The sequence below is a fragment of the Aythya ferina genome (genome assembly GCF_964211825.1).
Source record: "Aythya ferina genome assembly, chromosome: 1".
NCBI classification, from domain to species: Eukaryota; Metazoa; Chordata; class Aves; order Anseriformes; family Anatidae; genus Aythya; species Aythya ferina.
Genome location: NC_140296.1, coordinates 31,682,997 through 31,703,015, shown reverse-complemented (window position 1 = coordinate 31,703,015; position 20,019 = coordinate 31,682,997). Strand labels below are relative to the sequence as shown.

The 20,019-nt window shown below is 36.4% G+C and overlaps 1 protein-coding gene across 4 annotated transcripts in view; it reads left to right on the top strand.

Moving 5' to 3' along the window:
* Positions 1 to 19,210, top strand: part of AKAP11 (A-kinase anchoring protein 11) — a 43,109-nt gene extending 23,899 nt beyond the window's left edge. For 2 of the 4 annotated variants that reach the window (XM_084506257.1, XM_084506258.1), the window contains exons 8-12: positions 1,164 to 1,319; positions 5,754 to 5,867; positions 6,613 to 6,659; positions 8,639 to 8,799; positions 14,237 to 19,210. In XM_084506257.1, coding sequence (XP_084362383.1) covers positions 1,164 to 1,319; positions 5,754 to 5,867; positions 6,613 to 6,659; positions 8,639 to 8,799; positions 14,237 to 14,383 — 625 coding nt within the window. In that variant the 3' untranslated portion in view covers positions 14,384 to 19,210. The remainder of the gene's footprint in view (positions 1 to 1,163; positions 1,320 to 5,753; positions 5,868 to 6,612; positions 6,660 to 8,638; positions 8,800 to 14,236) is intronic. The other 2 variants (XM_084506259.1, XM_084506260.1) reach the window with 2 other exon arrangements.
* The last annotated feature ends 809 nt before the right edge of the window (positions 19,211 to 20,019 follow it).

Sequence of the window (20,019 nt, the reverse complement as noted above, 5' to 3'; positions counted from 1 at the left end):
GCTTAAAACTTTTAGTTAGAATATGACAAGAGCATCTAAAATGCAGGGTTTGGATAAGTATTGTTTGTTGTAATATCTGTGACAGGGAGGAGATGTTAAGGTTTTAACATAACAAAATTTACAAATGCTTCTTACAGCATCATCCAGTGATGTTTCTTGAACTGTTACCTTCTTTGTTGCCCGGATGGACTGTGATTCAAACAGTCAAATTATTCTGAGCTGTATCTTTGCATGCAAAAATTCATGTTTACTGGAGTGAAGCATTAACAGTGGTGTGATTAGGGCTGGCTTTTTAAGTTGTGGATGTTACAGTGACTGCTCGCTGTGGTGGTAGTAGGATGGTCATTTTTCTTGAGCTTTCTACCACGTCATCTACATCTAACCACGGTTTACCCATGAAGGTTAGCTCCTAACTATATGTTTTCATATTATAACTTCTTTCTAAGGAGTTGAAACTTCTTTAAAGTTACGAAACTGGGTCTTTTGAAGGATCTTATAATGGCTACATTTATTGAACATACCTGCTTGATTGTTGTTTTTTTTTTGGATTAAAAATGTAAATTCATTTCCCGAGGAAGGAAAAGTCATGTGTTTCTACACATACTTGAAACAGGAAGACAAGTCTTTATCTGTGGAAAGACCCTTTTTCAGAAATGAAACAATTCTAACCTGTTAAATATCATTGTGTTCTTGAGCAATTTGCCCACAGTAGCAGACCACCTTGCTGGTAGCAATGAAAGCAAGGAGGGGAAAGAGTTGAACAGTCCTATGGTGAGCAATTCCAAAAAATGTTAATTCTTCTGCTTGAAAAGCATACCTTGATCTACAGTCTGTAAGACTAAAATGCGTAGATGGTAAAACTGTTCAATGCTTCATAGCAAATAATCTTCGGAATAAGAATTGTGTGTGCCATTCCCTCTGCCTTCTAGTAAAAGAGTTACAAATAGCAATCCATGATCTAAGCCTGTTGAAGTTTCAAATTGATTTAATTGCTTTATTCTTATTTTGAGAACAGGGTACAAATTAATGGATACCCTTTACACCCTTTTATTTTTATTCCCCTTGGAAATTAGTATCTTTGCAATAACGTTAAATTTCTGTAAATGAATTAACACGGATTGGTATGAGATGTAGTGATGTTTTTGTCTTAAATTTTTGTTTAGCTCTGCTGGAAGAGAAGGATTTCACTCTGTTGAATCTATTGTTAGCCAGCAGATGAGCCTTAGTATTGGTGATGATAGCACTGGCAGTTGGTCCAATCTAAGTTTTGAAGATGAACATCTTGATGAGAGCAGCAGTTTTCTTCATCTCAGTGACAGGTAACTATGAATATATTTGTACAGTTAAACATTTATCTTGGCATCAGGTAACATGATATCAAGTGGTTTTCTCCAGGGGGGTGAAGGAAAAGATCTTATTTTGTCTTCAGTAATGACCTTTGTGTTAAAAATGACTCTAATGTGTTTGAATCTGATTTCTTACTAGATACTTTTTTCTTGTTCATGAATGTTAATACTATATGGAGTGTAAAATACGTAGACTATGCATTTTCACTTACGTCAGGGAGTTATATCAAATAACACTGTGTGCAGCTTAAATATTAGCAAAAGATGCAGGTATTGTTAAAAACAGTCACCACACATAAAGAACAACTTGGCAGTAGTGTTGTTTATTGTGGTCTGGATTTAAAAATTAATGTGCTTTATGTAAATTCATCTATCCTTGAAAAGAAGAAATGTGCTCTTAGTTTGCATGAGGATTTTAAGCAGCTATTTTTAGGGGTTGACTTCTTAAGCTGTTGTAACTGATGTTGCTTGTGCACTGATGTGTTACTAACCAGGAACTTACAGGTGCATAGTGTTGGAACTTACCTGTTTGGGATGGTAAATTTTTCCACAAGAGCTTCTTCTGCACTTCCCTGGCTGATTGGTAGCCAGCTAAATTAAAGAAAGAACTTGAAAAATCGGCAACATCTGTTCTCAGAGGAAACTATAGTGAGTCGTGGCCCTAGCTTTTGCATAGGCAAGGTATGAGGAGTGAGTAAGTTTAGTTTTGCATGAGGGTTGTAACACTTACATAGAACATCCAGCACTTCTCTTGAAGAACAGTAGAAATGGGGAAGGGCTTTTCCTTTTTTTTAAAAAAAAAAATAATAAATATTTGGTACTAAAATGAAACTACTCAAATGTTTGCAATATTTTTGTTTTACTTAACCGAGTATTTTAATCCAACCAATACTAAAACTTCTTAGTCATACAACTAAATACTTTTATGAAAGAATGCATTGCCTTAAAGTTATTTTGATAATGCATTATCTATTGAACGAGTGAAAATTTGACTTACGTGATAAATTTGAACTATAAGGAAAAAAAGATCTAGTGTATTGGCAATTAGAATAAATATGGGTTAAATAATGCTGTGGGGAAAAACGTGCAAAAAAATACTCTGGACATTTAGTACCCATCCTGTTTTTATTATCATTCCCCAAACATCTTTAAATGGAAAAAAAAATAAATCTAAAACTTTAAAGAATATCTGTTCATTAGGAGAAGAATGACCTATTCTGGGATTTAACCTGAAGAATGGGGGGACGTAATCTGGATAGCAAGGTGTTGGCAGAAGAAACTGGCATGCACAAAATTATTTTTTTTGAAAAACTGCTGTGGATTGTTAACAGCATGCATGTGTTTGGCAGTAGGTTTTAGCAGGTGGAAATGAGAGGATCTGGGGTTATTGCCCTGAGCAAAAAGACATGGAGGGGGAGACCTTCTGTAACAAAACAAGCTTCACTAATGATGCCAGTTGTGGAACAGTAATATCTTGATAATCTTCTCAGGAAATAAGGAAGTGTGTGGCAGTGATGAAGATTTACTGCTTTTACTTTTTTTTAAGCAAACTTTTTTATTAAACAGGAAAATAACCTTGCCATCCATCATGCAGTTACAATAGTTACAAATAGTGTTTTCTTTTTTCTGTGTGGGGTCAGGACCATCTATTTTAAAATATTGCACTGATCATATGTAACCCATGACAATTTGAAATATTTAAAGTACTTCAGTTAGCTTTGTTCCCTTGGCAAAGGGAACATTTCTTAAGGCAAGCCATTTTCTCGTATCTGAGAAGCTGTCCTCAATCTTGTGCCATCCTTGAGGTACGAGGTAGCATTAGACTGATTTGTTTGTAGTGCCAATACATTATAATTGAGTAACATAGTGCACAGGAAGCAAGTTTTACTTGTGCAGAGGACCTGCCTTTTCCCCCAATATTTTCAAGGCCCTTTGCAGTATTCAAGGGATAGTGGCACTTGAGACTCCTTTAGCTAACGTTTTCTACATTATCTTCATAATAAGCTTACAAATTCAATTAATAGTAGTTTGAAATTTGTGGAAGACGGTCTGAGACTTCTCAGAAAACATACCAGTACAATCTGCAGCAGTCCAGTTCAATTTAACTGCCTTTGCTTTACTTCTCTCAGAGGGGGGGAAAAAAGACATTTTTTGTAGTAGCTCTGTTGGCAAAGTCCATGCTCTGTGGGTCTCAGGTCGATGTAAAAATCGTGCTTCTGCACCTCACAGAGGATTAAGCTAACTGTAAGCAAGGGAGCAAGACAGCTTGGAAAGAAGCTTTATTTGAATGGAAACAAGAAGGAAAGTTTGTATCATCTGCTTTGCATTTCTAATGTTGGCAGCTTAAGGTTAGAAATAGAAAAAAGCTTAAGACTGTTGTTTATTTAACATATATAGGTATAGGCTTAGGCTTTTCCAGAAGATGAATCATAGCATCCAGATGAGGTTATACTTCAGAGCAGACGTCTGTAGCCTTTGGCTGTATGCACATAATACAAAATCTTGAAGCAGATGAACAGAGTTACAGATCCCATATATAGGGTGTGTGTATACTTATACATATATATAACTGAAAGCTTTTCTTTTGGGTACTTCTTATGCTGGCTCATTTTGAAGAGCAGCATGAAGCATTATAATGCCTTTTTCTGTTTATTGCTTGTTCTGTCATTGCAGATCTTTATTTTCAAGATTTACTTTGTTGTAAGATGCTGAACTAAAAGTCACATAAAAAAAAAAAACAAAAAACAATCAAAAAAACAAAAACAAAACACCACAACCTTCATATGTTGCCATATATAACCATACGATCCTAATCTCCTGGTTAAATACAATGTAATTTCAGACCAAGTTTGACCTCTGTAAAATAGATTAATGTATCTAATCAGAACAGTACTGTGCATGAGGTCATTCTGTTAGCTTGCAAATACTTTTTCCTTTAGTCTGAGAACTGGGACAGCTTTTATTTCTACTTCTGCTAAGCTAAAACCTTCAAAGAAAGAGCCGGAGTGCAAAGCGTTGATACCAATGAATTGTGTTAAATCTCTATTCTATATATGTAATTCAGAAACAAAATCAATATTAACTTTTACTGTGGTACTCCTAATACAGTAGCTTGAAAAATGTTCTTAAGACCAGATTTGCATTTTCCATGCAAATCAAACCAGTAATTGCAGATTCTTGGTAACTGCCTTTAGTGCTTTTTCTTTTTTTTTAATTGTGCATTTTAATAGGTTGGCTTGCAGTTCTAGGACCAATTTTATTTGTAAGCTTCTGCTCTTCAATTTTCTTTATTTTTTTTCCCCTCAGTTAGGGTGTGTGTTCACATTGCAGGCTTGCTAACCTGCTGTTACTATATGGAAATCAGTATTGAAGCAGGCACACAGGGAAGCAAAAGACACTGACAGGTGATGCTGTTACTGACAGCTTCTTGAAAGAAATTAGTATCTGGCTCTTGAAATGTTCCTTTCCACCATTTCTTGTTTTAAATTTGATTATTTGCTGTGAGTGGGATGAGTGGGAAGGAAGAGTTTTGAGCTGAAGAAAGCATTTTCTTACAGCAGTTCCCTGGAATTGCAATGTGGCTGGTCATACCATCTACAGTAGATAATTTGTACTTATCAGAACATGCTGGTTGTCTCAATCCTATCCCTGGAAGACTTCCAGACATGCTTAGGGGGAGGTATGAAATTGGGAAGTGGGAGATTTAATCCTATGAGTAACACAATTTTGTACGAGAGCACAGGGCTAGCAAATTAACTGCAGCGTCTAAAATACACCAGTGTAAAGACACTGTACATTTTTTCAGTTCTTTGCATCGACTTGAATGTATTCATGGAATAAATGCAATGTGCTTGTGAACTGAGTAAATTAATCTTTTTAGTCTTAGATTTATTATTGATTTATAAAACAAAAATTTAACTTAAAGACCAGTATTCAGAATTCATTTTTTAAAAAAGTATTTTTTTGATTTATTTTAAGAATTCCTTCTTATCCAGCTGTTGGAGATCAGTGCTGGGCTTTTGAAATGAGAAGGATTTAATTTGTGCAGTTTTCTTCACAATACATAATACTAGGAACTTTTATCTAGCCTTTAAACACATATTATATTTGTAATCCATATTCCTGTGAGTAATAGCACTGAATTTTTTGAGCTTGTATAAATGACAAACAGTATGCTTAGGCCTGAGGACAGAATTACTGTTAGCACTGATCTGGAAAATTAATGAGTACAAATTAATACTTTCACCTGTGTACAGAAACTTACCAGTTTTGCATTGGTATGCAAATTGCTGCTCTGAAGTTCCAGCTAACCTGTTTAGGAAGTTTGAGTGCTCTTGTGTTAAATGTCTTGTCAAAGCAGCTCTGAGGAAAGCAAAGGTTCTAGTTTGAGCTATTGTTCTTTTCTAGTTCAGCTGTGTTCTCTTCTTCTCCTGGCAGTAATGGTAACAGCAGTAGCTGGAGCAGTCTTGGTTTAGAAGGAGATATGTATGAGGAGAATTTATCCTTTCCAACATCAGACAGGTTGGTTGAGTTGAGAAACGTAAACCAGATGGGTTCCTCATAATTAATGCATGTAATCATCATTTTTGGGAAAATAAGAATATGGCACATTTTTTAATGCTTATACATTATTCACTCTCCTCTCACTTAATCACTATATGATTTTTTCATTAATTAATCCATATTGAATGGTTAAGTGTTGCTTTGCAAAATGATGAATGTGTTCTGCTTGCAAAATGACAGGTCCCATTTATGCATGTTTTTGCTTGCGGTTTTACAAATTTTTAGATTTACTTTTTTCATGCAAACTAGAGCTTGCTTCCTACAGGATTTCTGTTTTTCTTTTACCTAGTGGAAACTTTCAAAGTTGCTTAGTGAATGATTTTTGTAGAACACTTACCATGCAGCAGCTTTGAATAACCTATAGCTGTTCATACCTGTGATATAAGATGGCTCAACCTTTTTGCATATGAAGCAAAACTAAACTGTCCTACTTAATTAAAATCAACAAGTTTTCATCTCATTCTAAAAGGTCTCTTCTCATGTTTCTTCTTTCCTCTCTTCCTCTAAGAGCAAATCTCATGAACTCCATGACAAATCTATTTCCAACATGAAATGGTGTGAGAAGCAAAGCTTCTTTTCATCGTCATTTCTTAATTCTTCTATGATCTTCCTGTCCTTTACTGTTTAACCTTCATTACAGTCTTAAGATTGACTATATTTATTGTGCATATATTAATATTTTTGTTATATTTTAAAAATACAGTGATGGAACAGACGATAAAGATGAAGATACCAAGGATGCTGTAGAAGGTAATGTCAGTTCCAGCGTACACTGCTGTTCTTGGCCTGTGCACTTGACATAAGTTATTTTTGTTTATTCTTTGCTTTTGTAATCTTCAAAACAAAATTACAACCCTATTAATCCGTATTGATCATATCATATGTCAGTCAAGCATTGGGATATTTTCACAGACTAATATCCTGCAAACACTTGTTAATGCACTTGCTAATTCAGCCTTTGAGAAATGCTAGTCTCTCACTTTCAGATAACACACGTATTTAATGTATGGTAGTGAACACTGGTCAGTTTCTTGAAAGTATAAATTTATATGCATAGCATATCTTATTTGTGAAATATATGATGAGTGATGGCAGTGCATCTGCATGATTGTTTGAGACATTGAAAAAGTCATTCATACTGACCATAGTAAGCTTTGAAGAGTGTTTATGAGAAAAGATGCAAAAAAATTGGCATTCTAGCAAATGTATTGAATCCTTTTCTTAGTGAAATACAAAACAGGGTCTGTCTGGACTCCTGTTACAGCTTCTTTGTTTTCAGAGAACTTTGCACTGGTTCCAGTCTGAGTGAAGTGCAAAAGGTTGTTAACTCAAGTGAATACACACTGCCTTCTGTGATTTGGTTTCTCAGTATGAGGCTGATCTTAAAGTAAATTACAGAGGTTTTAATTGGTTTTGCTATATTCTGAGGATAAAAATAATTTCAAGAAACCTCTACTACCTGTTTACAGTGGTTGTTCAGTCACGTTGCATGTCTTCAAATGCAACGACATAAGCAGAAAGGTGTGTGATTGTTTGTGTATTTTAAGCTCCTGGGAGACTGTACTGGTTTAAACCACATTTCTTGACTTTTTTTCTGTAAATTAGATCTTCCTGTGAGGTATTAAGGCAATAACTGAATCATTGAGTGTGTCTATCCTCAAAAATTAATTACAATTAATATTTTCCGTTCTGTAGGTTTAATCTAGGCTGTCGGTATACTATTGCTTTTTGTTTTTCCTGACTAACAACAACAACAAAAAAAGCATCTCAAATGATCAAATTGCTTGAGGAAAATAGGGTTTAATTTTATTTCTTACACAGTTAGTGTCTCCTGTAGTTCAAGACACTGCTTTATACTGTATAGTGGATTTTCTAGTGACCATTTCTTCAGTGTGATTACTTCATCTTGGTATCGTTTTGAGAAGACTTCTGTTGCTTTCATTGTAAGACCATTTAAGTAGTATTCTGGGTAGAAAAACTTTGTGTGTGGTCTTGTACATTTGGAAGATCTAATTATGTCAATATCTAGAAGGTCTGGCTTTGTCAGAGCTGACTGTACCTTGTTTCTCAAATGGTTTGAGACAAAGTCTTGTCATTCTCAAATGCACATTTATTTTATAAAACTAAGAAACATATCCAAATTTCCTAGTGATATGTTACCGCAGTGCTTTCTGTGGAGTTTAGTGTCACTAATTTTTTTTTAATCGGTTCTTTCTCCTATAAATGTATTAGATTTTGGGACTCCTAGACCAATACTCTGTTACTCACCAAAAACAAACTTAGGTTGACAGTTAGGAGCATGTACATACCTTATGTACTTCAACTGTAGCAACTTGGTTGGAACAGTTAGAACAGCACTATAGTTTGAAAAAAATCAGGAAATCTGATTAACTTTATACAGGAAGGAGTTGTGAAATACAAACTAGAAAATTTATTAGATGAGGGCAGAGAAAAAACAGCAGCTGGAAAACTGAAACAACTGAAGGATGTGAGACTATTACTGTTCAGTTTGAAAGGTGGTATTAAATTCAACTCATTGTCATTTGGAACATGCATTAAAGCTTGGATACCTTTTAATACTCACATGTTTGTATTCAGTTGTAAAATTTTGCCCTTCATACTGTCTATCTGTATTAATGTATTTAAGATAATAATCTAATCAATGAACTACAGAGACTTTTTGAAGCAATTTGAACCTGTAGATTTAATGACTTTATTTTTAATGTTAGGTTTGGAGCAAGTAAAAAAGACTTTAGCCATAGTAAATATTGATCTGGAACCAAATCTAGTGGACCCCCAGCTCAGAGCAGCACTCCAGTGGCTGGTAGCTTCTGAAACAGAGGTGTCCGATCTTCACTTTCATGACACTGCTACAGGAGAATTTGTCCTGGTAAGTGCTTTGGTTTGCTGGACACCGGGGGAGAGGCGGGAGGCGGTGAAAGCAGGCTTTGCTTTGTTTTTATTTGCTACATCAGCCATTGAGCTTTTCCAATCAAAAATAATGAGGTATGCCAGTGAGGAAAATCATTATTTAAATCCAGATAGGTCAAAGTGGAACAGGCTGTTTAGTCTGTGCATGTACCGTAAATAAAACAGCATTAATCAAAGCTGAGCTATTTTGTTTCACAAGTTGTTTTCCTTGGCTTACTCTGAGGAAGATACAATTAGAGCATTTTTGTTCAGTGAAAAATGTACTTTTTCAAGCACTTTTTTAAACTTAGCATTTAATTGACTAAAAATTGAAACTTCTAATTTGAAACTTCTCATTTCTGAGAATTTGCTTATGCAAATGGATTTGTAATGTTATGTTCTGATGTACTGTCTCAGGTTTTATGCCAGCAAATGCACATTTTCTTACCAGAATGAGATTTAGATTCTAATTAAGTATTATGTATGTTTTTATTCTGGAAGCAGCTGCAATCAAAGCTATTAAGAAGGCTCAATAAGGCGGTTTCATTTTAGGTGCCTTTGTTTTGGTTTTAGAGATTGAATTTTATGTGACCAAAGAGAAAGCTGAATGTAAAGGAATTAGAGAAGATTCAGGAATTTGCATCTCTTAGGGAAAGGCCAAAATTTTGGCATACCTGCTGACCTGAGAATATTTCCATCACAAGTGTGATAGAAACTTTGTATTACTGTGAATCATAAAATTTATTCCTTTGTAATAACACACCAAACTGTGCATGATAATCCAGCATTTACCACATATTAGCTATTTTTTTTTTTTTTTATCTTCTGCCAAGGAATTAATTCAACTTTGCATAGCTACTGAAGGCCTAACTAAACAGCATTAGAGACAACACCTGCATGAGGTTGATAGGAATGATAACTTCCCAACTATTTTTATTTTGTGACCTTGTAATGTGTGGAAAAGTTACCACAAGTTAAAAATGTGGAGAAGTTAAACGTTAAGTCAAAAGTTAATGATTCCATTAGCATGCATTTAATAATGAATACCTAGGCAAAAACAAATAAATGTGTACAAGTATCTAAGGAAGCTAAAGCTTGCACAGAAACTTGCTACTGAGTCTTCAACTTGGTGCTTAACCAAAACTCAGATCAGTATTTCAGGAGAAATGGGGTGTGAAGGGAAGTAGAGGTCAATATTACAGAATACTAAAGGCTCCCAAACTTAGGTGAATGTTTGCACCAGTGGTGCTTAGTTACTGTAGACTTGTGTTAAGAGTGTGAAAGGTATCTGAAGGTCAGTCTGGATCAGACGTGGGCTGAATTTTCCTAAGGCTGGTTTCTCCCTTTCTACCTGTAGAAAGTCCATCCAGAAAATAATGCTGGCTTTCTCTTTTGTGTGCGTAACTGTGTGGTGTATGCGTGTGATCCTGGGAGCACTAAGTCACAGAACCACAGCAGGGCTGAGGTTGGCAGGGACTTCTGGAGGCCATATGGTCCAACTTCTCCTCCGCTCAAGCAGGGTCACCCAGAGCAGGGTGCCCAGGACCATATCGAGGTGGCTTTTGAAGATCTCCAAGGAGGAAGGCTCTCTGGAAATCTCTCTGGGCAGCCGGTTCCGGTGTTTTGTCACCTGCACAACACAGAAGTGTTTCCTGATGTTCAGAGGGAACCTGCTGTGTGCCAGTTTCCGTCCGTTGACTCTTGTCCTGCCACTGGGCACCGCTGAAAAGAGCCTGGAGGTGGCCCCTTTGCACTTTCCCTTCGGGGATTTATAGATCCACCCCCAGTCTTGTCTTCTCCAGGCTGAATGGTCCCAGCTCCATCAGGCTGTCCTCACAGAAAAGATATTCCAGTCCTTTATTCATCTTGGTAGCTGTTGAACTTCTTACAGAATGGCCATGTCTGTATCTTAGTGGGTGTGCTGGAACTTGCAGGGGGCCCTCACCAGTGATAAATAGAGGGGAACGTTCACCTCCTTCGACCAAACTCAGCCCGGGATGCCATCAGCCTTCTTTGTAGCAAGGGCTCATTGCTGGCTCATGCTGAGCTTGGTGTCCACCGGGGACCCCCACCCAGGTCCTTTGCTGCAGAGCTGCTTTCCAGCTGGGTACCCCCAGCATGTCCTGGTGTCTGGGTTGCTCCTCCCCAGCTGCAGGGCTCTGCAATTCTCCTTGCTGATCTTCACAAGGTTCTAATCTGCCCAATTTTTGTATTCTTATTTAAAATGACCCAGAACTTTGGGAAATAACTTTTGGGGCAAGTTGAAATATATCGCCTCTGCTCCTTTTCTGGAGGTTGGCATGTTTGGCTTAGAAGTATTTCTAATTCTTCTGCAACTTCTTACCATCGTAACTTTGTAATCTGCCAAGTTACTCTTTGAACTGATGCCTAAAAACACATAGGAAAGTATCTGGAAACCATTCTAGCTACCCTAATAAGAGAATATGCTGAAAAGAGCACTCTGAAAGATAAGCATCTGCTGTGTGTAGACTCCTTTTAAAAAAAAAAAAAAAAAAAGAAAAGAAAAGAAAAAAAGTAATGTTCTGCTACCTGACACAAGTAATAAAGTGATACAGAATTAACACCTAAAAAATAAAAACATAGGATCTTCAGGCAGGCAATAGTGCAATCCTGAAAAAAATATACATTTTTAATAATTGATTCACTTGGTTTTACATATTAATTTTTCGTTCTCCAAGTGCAGTTATGTTAAAATGAACTGAAATACTGATTTTTCCCTTTTGGGGCAGAGAAAGATTACCTGGCTTTTATTCTGTCCCATTTCCCAGTTGTAATGTGTAACGCTGTCTGTCTACAGACCTGTTTATGTCTGGGCTGAATTGCCAAACCCCAGAACACCGCCTGTTATTGTCAGTCAGGCTCAGCATCTTTCCCTCTTTCGTAGGGTTTGAAGGAAAGTGCAGAATTCTCAGAGCACTGTCTCTGAACAATCTGTTATAGGAAAGACTAGGATGCATACAACATCATGTGATCAGTTTTTGAAATTAAAATATATTAAAAAAAATATATTTAAAAACTGAAGTCTATTTAAAAATATTAAAAAAAAAATATATAAATTTAAATAACGAAAACTTTCTGAAAGGATGCTTGTAACTTTAATAAGATCCTTTAGAAAGGTCCCTCTGTTCTTTCAGGATTATAATAATAAAAATGAGATATTTACCAGTACAATTTAATAAGTCTTACAGTTAGGCTCACACTGGTGATCTTTTGACCCAAATTGAGGTTCTTAAATTAGTAGTCATTCTTGGTTCTGTTGCTAGTAAAGCTAGACAGGTACCTCCAGAGGGCACTGCAGTCCAGCAGAAAACTGAACTGACCTCTACATAGAATCTTTCCCAGCTATGTTTTTTTTTTTTTTTTTTTTTTTTTGATCATCTCATCGCTATTTTGGCAAGGTACCTCAGTTATATAAGGAATGAACCTGGGCTTTTTAGATCACATTGAAAATAATTTTCACTATAAACAGTTGGAGGGTTCTGGAAGGGAAGAAAGACATATGCTTCTTTAGAGTGGGATAATGAGCCACTAATGTGATGTGGCTGTATGAAAGATAAAAGTACTACTAGTATATATCAGGTAAGGTATTACTAGCTGATACTGGATATAAACTCTTCAATGTTCATATTATGCTCAATAAGGCAGAAAAGTTACTTACCTGTGTATGAAACAAAATACATTGGTTAGGACCTAGTACAAGAAGCTGGTAAATTAGAGTAGATAGGTCTCATTTTTCTTTTTAGGAAGCCTCGACAATATGGATATGCAAGTACCTCGAAAACACTGAATTTTTAATCAGTGTGTATCTAGCTGTTGTAGGATTTCTGGTGTCCATCTTGAGTAAACTCAGTTGTTTCATTTGTGTGCTGGTAGGAAACATCAGACATAAAGAATTGGTGGGATTAAACTTTGATTTCAATTAAAACAGAAAGAGAAGCGAAGCCAGGTGCTTGCTCTCGTCTTACCGTGATGCTATCTTTTTCTTTAGGCAGAAATTTTAGGCTGTATTTGCTTAAGGAGGTCTTTAGACTTTAGCCAAACCTCTCTGGCATAAGAAAAAACGCTATCCTTTTATACACCATTTATAAAATTGCCTGTTGCAGATTATTAACTCTTGTTTAATTGTGTATTTCAAATGTTACAAATAATTCACAGAAATAACGACAGAGTTCAGTCTCTCTTATATATAGAATTTATATGTAGAATCTGTGTTTTAACTGCAAAAAGTTTGTTTTCAGTATATATTCAAGATTAGAGGATTCTTTTTTGCTCATTCAAATTAATGCTTGCTCAGGAAGCTAACTGTTTTGTAGGCAAGCCAGTCCTAAAAGCATGTATAACTAAAAATACAGACTAAAATGTTCAGTGTCCACACTGTTCCTGCCAGTTCCATCACCTGCCTTGTTGCAGTCGGAATATCACCTAGGTGAAGTATCAGGGAGAAGTTGTCTTCCTCTTCATTTCTTTCCTAGAATTTACATATTTCAGTCTGACAGGTCTTGGGGAAAAGAAAAAAACAACACCATGAATATTTCATTTGGTAGCTGTGGAAGCTATATCACTGACTACTGTTTATGACTTTTGAAAACTTAATTTATAGAATATCACTGTAAGGGCTATAAAAACCAATAAAATCCTACCATTGCAAAGAATAAGGTGAATGTCTAAATTGTCTTTATTAAACGCAGCATTGATGGTGATGCTGAAAGCTACCAAGAATATATGTATTTTAAACTAAAAGATTTTTTTGCTCCTAGGCAAACTGACAAATCCGTTGTGTCTTAGTGTTGGCTTTCTTCCATACGTAGCTAATCTTGACACATCAGTAGAGGAAGTTTCTTGCTTGGATTCCTGGGTGAAAAAAATGTTTTCAGCTCCGCCGATCTCTGTTCCCAAGTGGTAGTTTAACATAACCCTCACCTTTTCCTCTTCCCTAAGATGCCATAATTTCCCAGCTCTGAAGACGCTGTTTCCGTTGAGGGTAGCATCCGTACCACCCAAACCACACTATATGTTGTGAAAGGAAAATCCACATCCTTTTATTAAGACTGAGTTTTGACTTTTTATATGTGCGTTATTGGCATGGGAGGGGTGGCAAATGTCTTAATCTTGTGTTCAGAATTTCCTGTTTTCTGCAGGCTTGATGAACCACAGCCCTCATACCTGTGGCACCACATCATTTGAAAATGTCACTCCCTGCAGAAGAAATTTTAGTGAAAACTGCCCAAAAGAAAAGTGCTTGATCCTTGAGGAAGTTTTTGTTTTTATAGATGTGGGAATAATGATTAACTTGTTACAACTGATCTCTTATGAGCTAATGTTTCAAGAATAACTTTTGCAACTGCTAATCAGGATGTGCTGGTCAAAATGTTTTATGTTCCCTGTCTCCCCTTTAGCTTTCCAGAAGACTGCGAGAAAGGGATTGGAAAGTGGGAGATCTCTTGCAAGCAGTGTTGAAGTACTGTGAAATGATAGAGAAGGCGTCTGATGGAGAGCAAGCTCTGAATAAGTCTTTGGCTGGGTGGCTACTGGAAAATGCCTGAGAAAAAAAATCCAAAGATGCAACACTCTTCGCTTCATTCCTCTTTGAAAAGGAGATAGGAAGAACACAGATACGCAATGTAAAATCCAATTAATGAACGTTCAAGTAATTGTCAGCATTTAAAAGACTGAGGTGAAAGTCAAAATAGCTGTGCTGTGCTTTGTGATACTGTGCACATGGTATGTTTATTCAGTCCATAATCGATATTGTCCAGCCATGCATAACTTGTATTTACTGCTGTGTTCAGACCATTGAAATAGTTATGAAAAAAATACCTTGTCCATGACAGTAGTTGAGAGGAGACAGTCTCAGGCGTGATATTCAGGATTCCTGCTGTACCAGGATAGCTCTTTTTCCCATTTGTGTGTGTTGTATTCGCAGTAGGACTAAGAGAGTTTATATTCTAGAAAAATGTGTTCCAAAAAATCCTACTGCAGACAACGATAAAAATTACTGATCTTGGCCAGGTGTTTTGTGCCCAAGGGCAGAATTACCAGGGGGAAAATTGTGGCTTGTCCAAGCAGACCTTTAGGACAGTCTGCTTTCATAGCTGCCTTTATCAGATTTAACTGCCTGTGAAGATGTGAGTCTGCTCTGAAATTGAGGTGCAAATACATGTTTCCTCTTGTTGACCAGAGAACTGGTAACTTGTGATAGAAGGGCAGAGTGGGCAGCTGAGCATAATTTCATAAAACCTTTGGCAAAGTTTCCTGAATCTTGCCAGTTGAGTTTAAATTGTTAAATTTCATCCTGAAGCTTCTTGTATGTGAACACTTTAACAGACATTAATGTTGAGTCTGAAGAATTTGTTTGTTGGTCTCTGTTGTGGTTTAACCCCAGTAGGTCGATAAGCACCCCACAGCTGCTTGCTCACTTCCCCCTCAGCGGGATGGTGAGGAGAACTGGAAAGGTGAAAGCGTGAGAACTTGTGGACTGAAATAAGGACAGCTTAATAAGTAAAGAGAAGCCGCACTCACAAAGCAAAACAAGGAATTCATCCAGTACTACCCATCGGCAGGCAGGTGTTCAGCCATTTCCAGCAAAGCAGGGTTCCGTCATGCCTAACAGTTGCTTGGCAGGACAAATGCCATGACTCCAAATCCCCCCCTCGCTGCCTTTACCCCAGCTTTATTCCTGAGCGTTATGTCATCTATATAGTGTGGGATATCCCTCTGGCCAGTTGGGGTCAGCTGTCCTGGCTGTATCCTCTCCCAGCTCCTTGTGCACCCCCAGCCTGCTCACTGTCAGGGCAGCAGGAGGGGCTGAAAACTTCCAGGCTCTGTGTAAGCGCTGCTCTGCAACAACAAAAACATCAGTGTGTTATCAATATTGTTCTCATCACAAATCCAAAACACAGCACCCTGTGAAACTCCATGAAGAAAATTAACTTTATCCAGGCCAAATCTGGGACAGCCTCACACACACATATGTTCAAAGTGGCAGATAGAATCTTTTTCCTCTGAGAATTTTGGTCATCTATTTGACCAGTCTAATTCTTTATTTCTTACCTTCCATATAAGTTTTCTCACCAGTAATGAAGAGAATTTTGTTACATTTTGAGCACTTCAATATTAGCAAGGAAGGCTAATTAAAACATAAAGGAGAAATTTGTTGTAAATTGATTTTTCATTTTTCTTAACTACCTTTGCTGATTTTTTTTCAAGGCACTTCTGGTCAAGTCGTTATAGCAAATCTAATGTTTCTTACTAGTGCTGCTGACTTGCATTCCTATCTGAAGGAAAATCTGGATTTTTATCCTGTGGTTTGAAAGTGCTTTTTGGGTTATGTTTGTTTGTATATCCTTTGTTTAGAAAAAGACACATGCTAGTAATTACAAGGCTGCCACCTCAAAATTCAAATCACTTGCAAGAGAATCGTGGAGTTCTGCTTATGTTGGATGAGCCACAGAATCCTAATGGCTTTGTCACAAGGAAATACACTGTTGGTATGTCGTATGACTTTCAGGGTTGGATCCTAAATGAAAATAAGTGAAGTCTCTAAATCTATTCATGAATTTTAGTGCAATATGGCAACTGATTCCTCCTGCCCTCCTAAATTACTCTAAGGTGTCACACTGGTAATCTCAAGAGCACTTTTCTTGCAATGTTTTTGTGTGTCAGGAAGGTATTCTGCTAGTCATTGAAGGTCTTTTTGTAGAGACCTGGGTAGTTCTAGTCTTCATTTGTCATCTGGATTTCAAAAGGGACCCTGTCTTGGATCTCAGAGTTTACCTTTCAAACTGAGGTAAAGATTTGTATATGCAAATATGTTCACACACGTGCGCGCGCACACATAGGTATGTGTATGTATCTGTACATGTATTAGATCTCACCTATAGGAACATGCAACATAAATTTTTACTGCTAACTTAAAATTCCATGTTATTCTTATAGGTTATTACCTCACTTCATGTATCATTTCACTGATTGAAAGATTTATGTATGTCATTTGACAAAGACACAAAGACCAAAAAAAAAAACAAACAACAAAATTGTGCTGTTTTTCCTTGTTATAGGTAATTGACGTTAGGTGACAGAAATGTGTTTTCTCTAGAGCACAGAGGGGAAAGATTTTAATTTTTATATGTGGAGGATGGAGGATGGGACTAATGACAAATACACTTGAAGGGTTGTGCACATTTATTTCTTTATGTTTCTTCACCCTCCCCCAAATTTTCCTTTTCCTTCCCTTTCCCCCCCCCCCCCCCCCAGGTGTAGCCTTTGACAACATTGACTTTCAGCTTTGTTCTAGACAAAAGTTTGGAGCCATTCTCTGGCTTTAACATTTTCCCTTTAATAGATCATTAATGTACTTGCATCAATTTAACTTGAAATTTGAAATGTCAAGAAGATCAAATACAAAAAAAAAAAAGCATTCCTCGGAACTAATTTTAGCTTTGCATTTTGGTATTCCGTCTGAAGTGAAAATTCATGACGTGAGGATACAATAGGGCTAGTACAGTGTTTCTGTACTTGTCCAAAAAGCCCAGCTGAGAAGTTGGTGAAGCTTTTTCTTTTTAATTGCCTTTTCTGGTTAAAAGGTAGAAGCAGATTGTGCAAATTTGAAAACTTAAAACTGTTCCAAAAGTTAATTAGACAATAGTTGCACTAAAAATGGTTGTTGTAAATGGAGTCATCTGTTCAGACTGGATCAAATACATTGCATAACTCTATTGATTGGTGTTAATGAAGAAGTTGATTTATTAGCCTGCAAGGAAAGTAACAGCTTCCAAATTACACGAGGAGAAAAGTTACAAAATATTTCATTTTTTACTTAAAACAAAACAATTTTCTACACAAATTGTTTTCAACTTGTATTCTGGATGCCTTGACTACTTTTCTTGGCTACTGAAATTGGAAAAAGCATAAAAACAGCCTTTCTAAATTATTATAATTGAATAATTTTAATAACCGTTGGGGAAACCTTACTCTGATTGTGTCTAACTGTTGCTGTCTGTCATATTAGTGACACAGCTGTTCTTTGCTAAAGTGAGTCTTAATGCTATTACTAAGTTTATTTAAAACTCCTGACCACAAATACAGAAGTGAAAATGAAAACTGTAAAAACATAGAGGACCACGTTTTGGTCCAGTTAAACCAGACAAATGTGCTTTATAAACACATAATGAGGTGTAGTTTTTTTTTCCTCTTGCATTTTTTGTATGGGAAACCTGACATAGTAATTTAATTTTAAAGAAAATATACAGTGGTGTTACTGTTCCATAAGGCACCCTCTCTTTAACACTTCATTAAATACATTTGGTGTTCTGAAAAATAGAACTGGTTTGATGTTTTGTAAGATACTATAGAAAAAGCACTTGGAAAATCATCCCTCTATAAATTAGCAAATAGAAGTGGCCATATTTAACATAAATCTAAACATTTGCAATGGAGTACATAAATCATACAAAAGTATGCATAAAGCCTAAATATAGAAAACAAGACAAATCCACATGCTAAGCTTAAAGATCTACTGTCTCAAAATGAGGATGTGAAAAAGGAGTCAATACCACGTACTTGAATATAGTTTGCATAGTATGTTTGTTCTTGAGTAAAAAAAAAAAAAAAAAAAAGATTGTGTAAACTTTTTAAAAATAATAAAATAAAAAATAATAATAAAAAAAAAAAAAGCAAACACATAAACCCAGCAACCCACATTCCGAGACTAATTAGGTCTCCCCAGAATGGTACCAGATTTTAAATGTTTTCAAATACTACTTGTCTGGGACCTTTTCTATAAAGAGCCACATATTGTTGGAGATGGGAACACAGTAAGTACCAAACACTGTCACCAGCGCAAAAAAAAATTAGTTTTACACAGGTGATTTGCAAAGATTAAGGAATGATTTTAGTGCAAGAATTCTGGCTTTTCAGCAAGAGCCACTACTGTCAAGCATTTACTTTACTTGAGCTCTGAAGAGGCAAGTACAGAGCCCAGCCACTGTAGACACTTTATTTTATACCATCTTTGTACATTCCTGTTGTATAGCTGGGGTTTTAGTTTTAGAGGGCCTTTGTTCTGTTGTAATGTCTAAATAGTATTTAATACTAAACTTTATTATAATTCGCTGGAACTGCTGCTTATTTGTGCAGTGTTAAGGTAATTCACAGCCCAGTTAGTGATGCAACTGTATACCAAAAGCAGTCTGAATTACTATAAATGTTTATGTAACTGTACTCAATGAATATGAAGGTCTTGTACTGTATAATGGTGATGAGTTTTGCCATTTTAATAACTATATTCAGTTTTCAGATTATGAACTCCAGGTTGCACTAAATTTGTTCTTGTTTTAGCAGTGGCTTAAAATAAAACATTTCACTGGCTTCAAGAGATCTGTCATTTCTTGTAAATTTGTTATTATTTTTCAGCTAAGATGGGTCTTGGTCAGTGGTTATGTGAAGGCACTTGAAGAACGAACTGCATAGTAAATAGTGCTAGTGCATCAGTAGATGGCATACTTCTTACAGAATTAAGTTGCTGTCCAGGAAGAATAGGAGAACGCTGTTTTACTGTCTTTGGGTTGAAAGGTAAGCACAAAGTGTCAGTCATATTAAGTACAGTTGCATGGGTTACATTAGGAGATATTAGACAAGAAATCAACAATAATATCTCAGTGTAAGTAGGGTGTGATAACCAATCTACCTTGATCTCATCCTGCCTGAAAGCTAGGCCAAGGAGGTTGGCTTGATATTTTCACGTGAGCTGAGTTTGGTCTTTGGCACATTGTACAGGATTTGGAGAATTGGTGTAAAAGCAAGCTTCTGAATCTTAAGTGCAGGAATGCACTGTTAACGAATGTGATGTATGAAACACAATGTGTCATAGGCTTATTCAAAATCCTTAAGTGTTTTGATACCTTATGAAATTTACTGAAGAATATATTGTCAGGTACCCTCAAAATAATAGTTTTGATCAAAGTTGTTGTGCACTGGTACAGTTTTAAAGATGCTATTACTGCAAATAGGTAACGTTTTTGTTTTATGCGTTAAAAAATCTAAATTTCCAGCAGGGTTTCATTTCAGGAATAAGGAATTTTTTTGCTGAAGTTAATTTTAAACCAGTAAGCATGCGCAGCTGTCCATGATCCTGTGTTTTTGCAATGGTTCTTCAAAGGAAGTTTGTGCAGTATTTACAAGA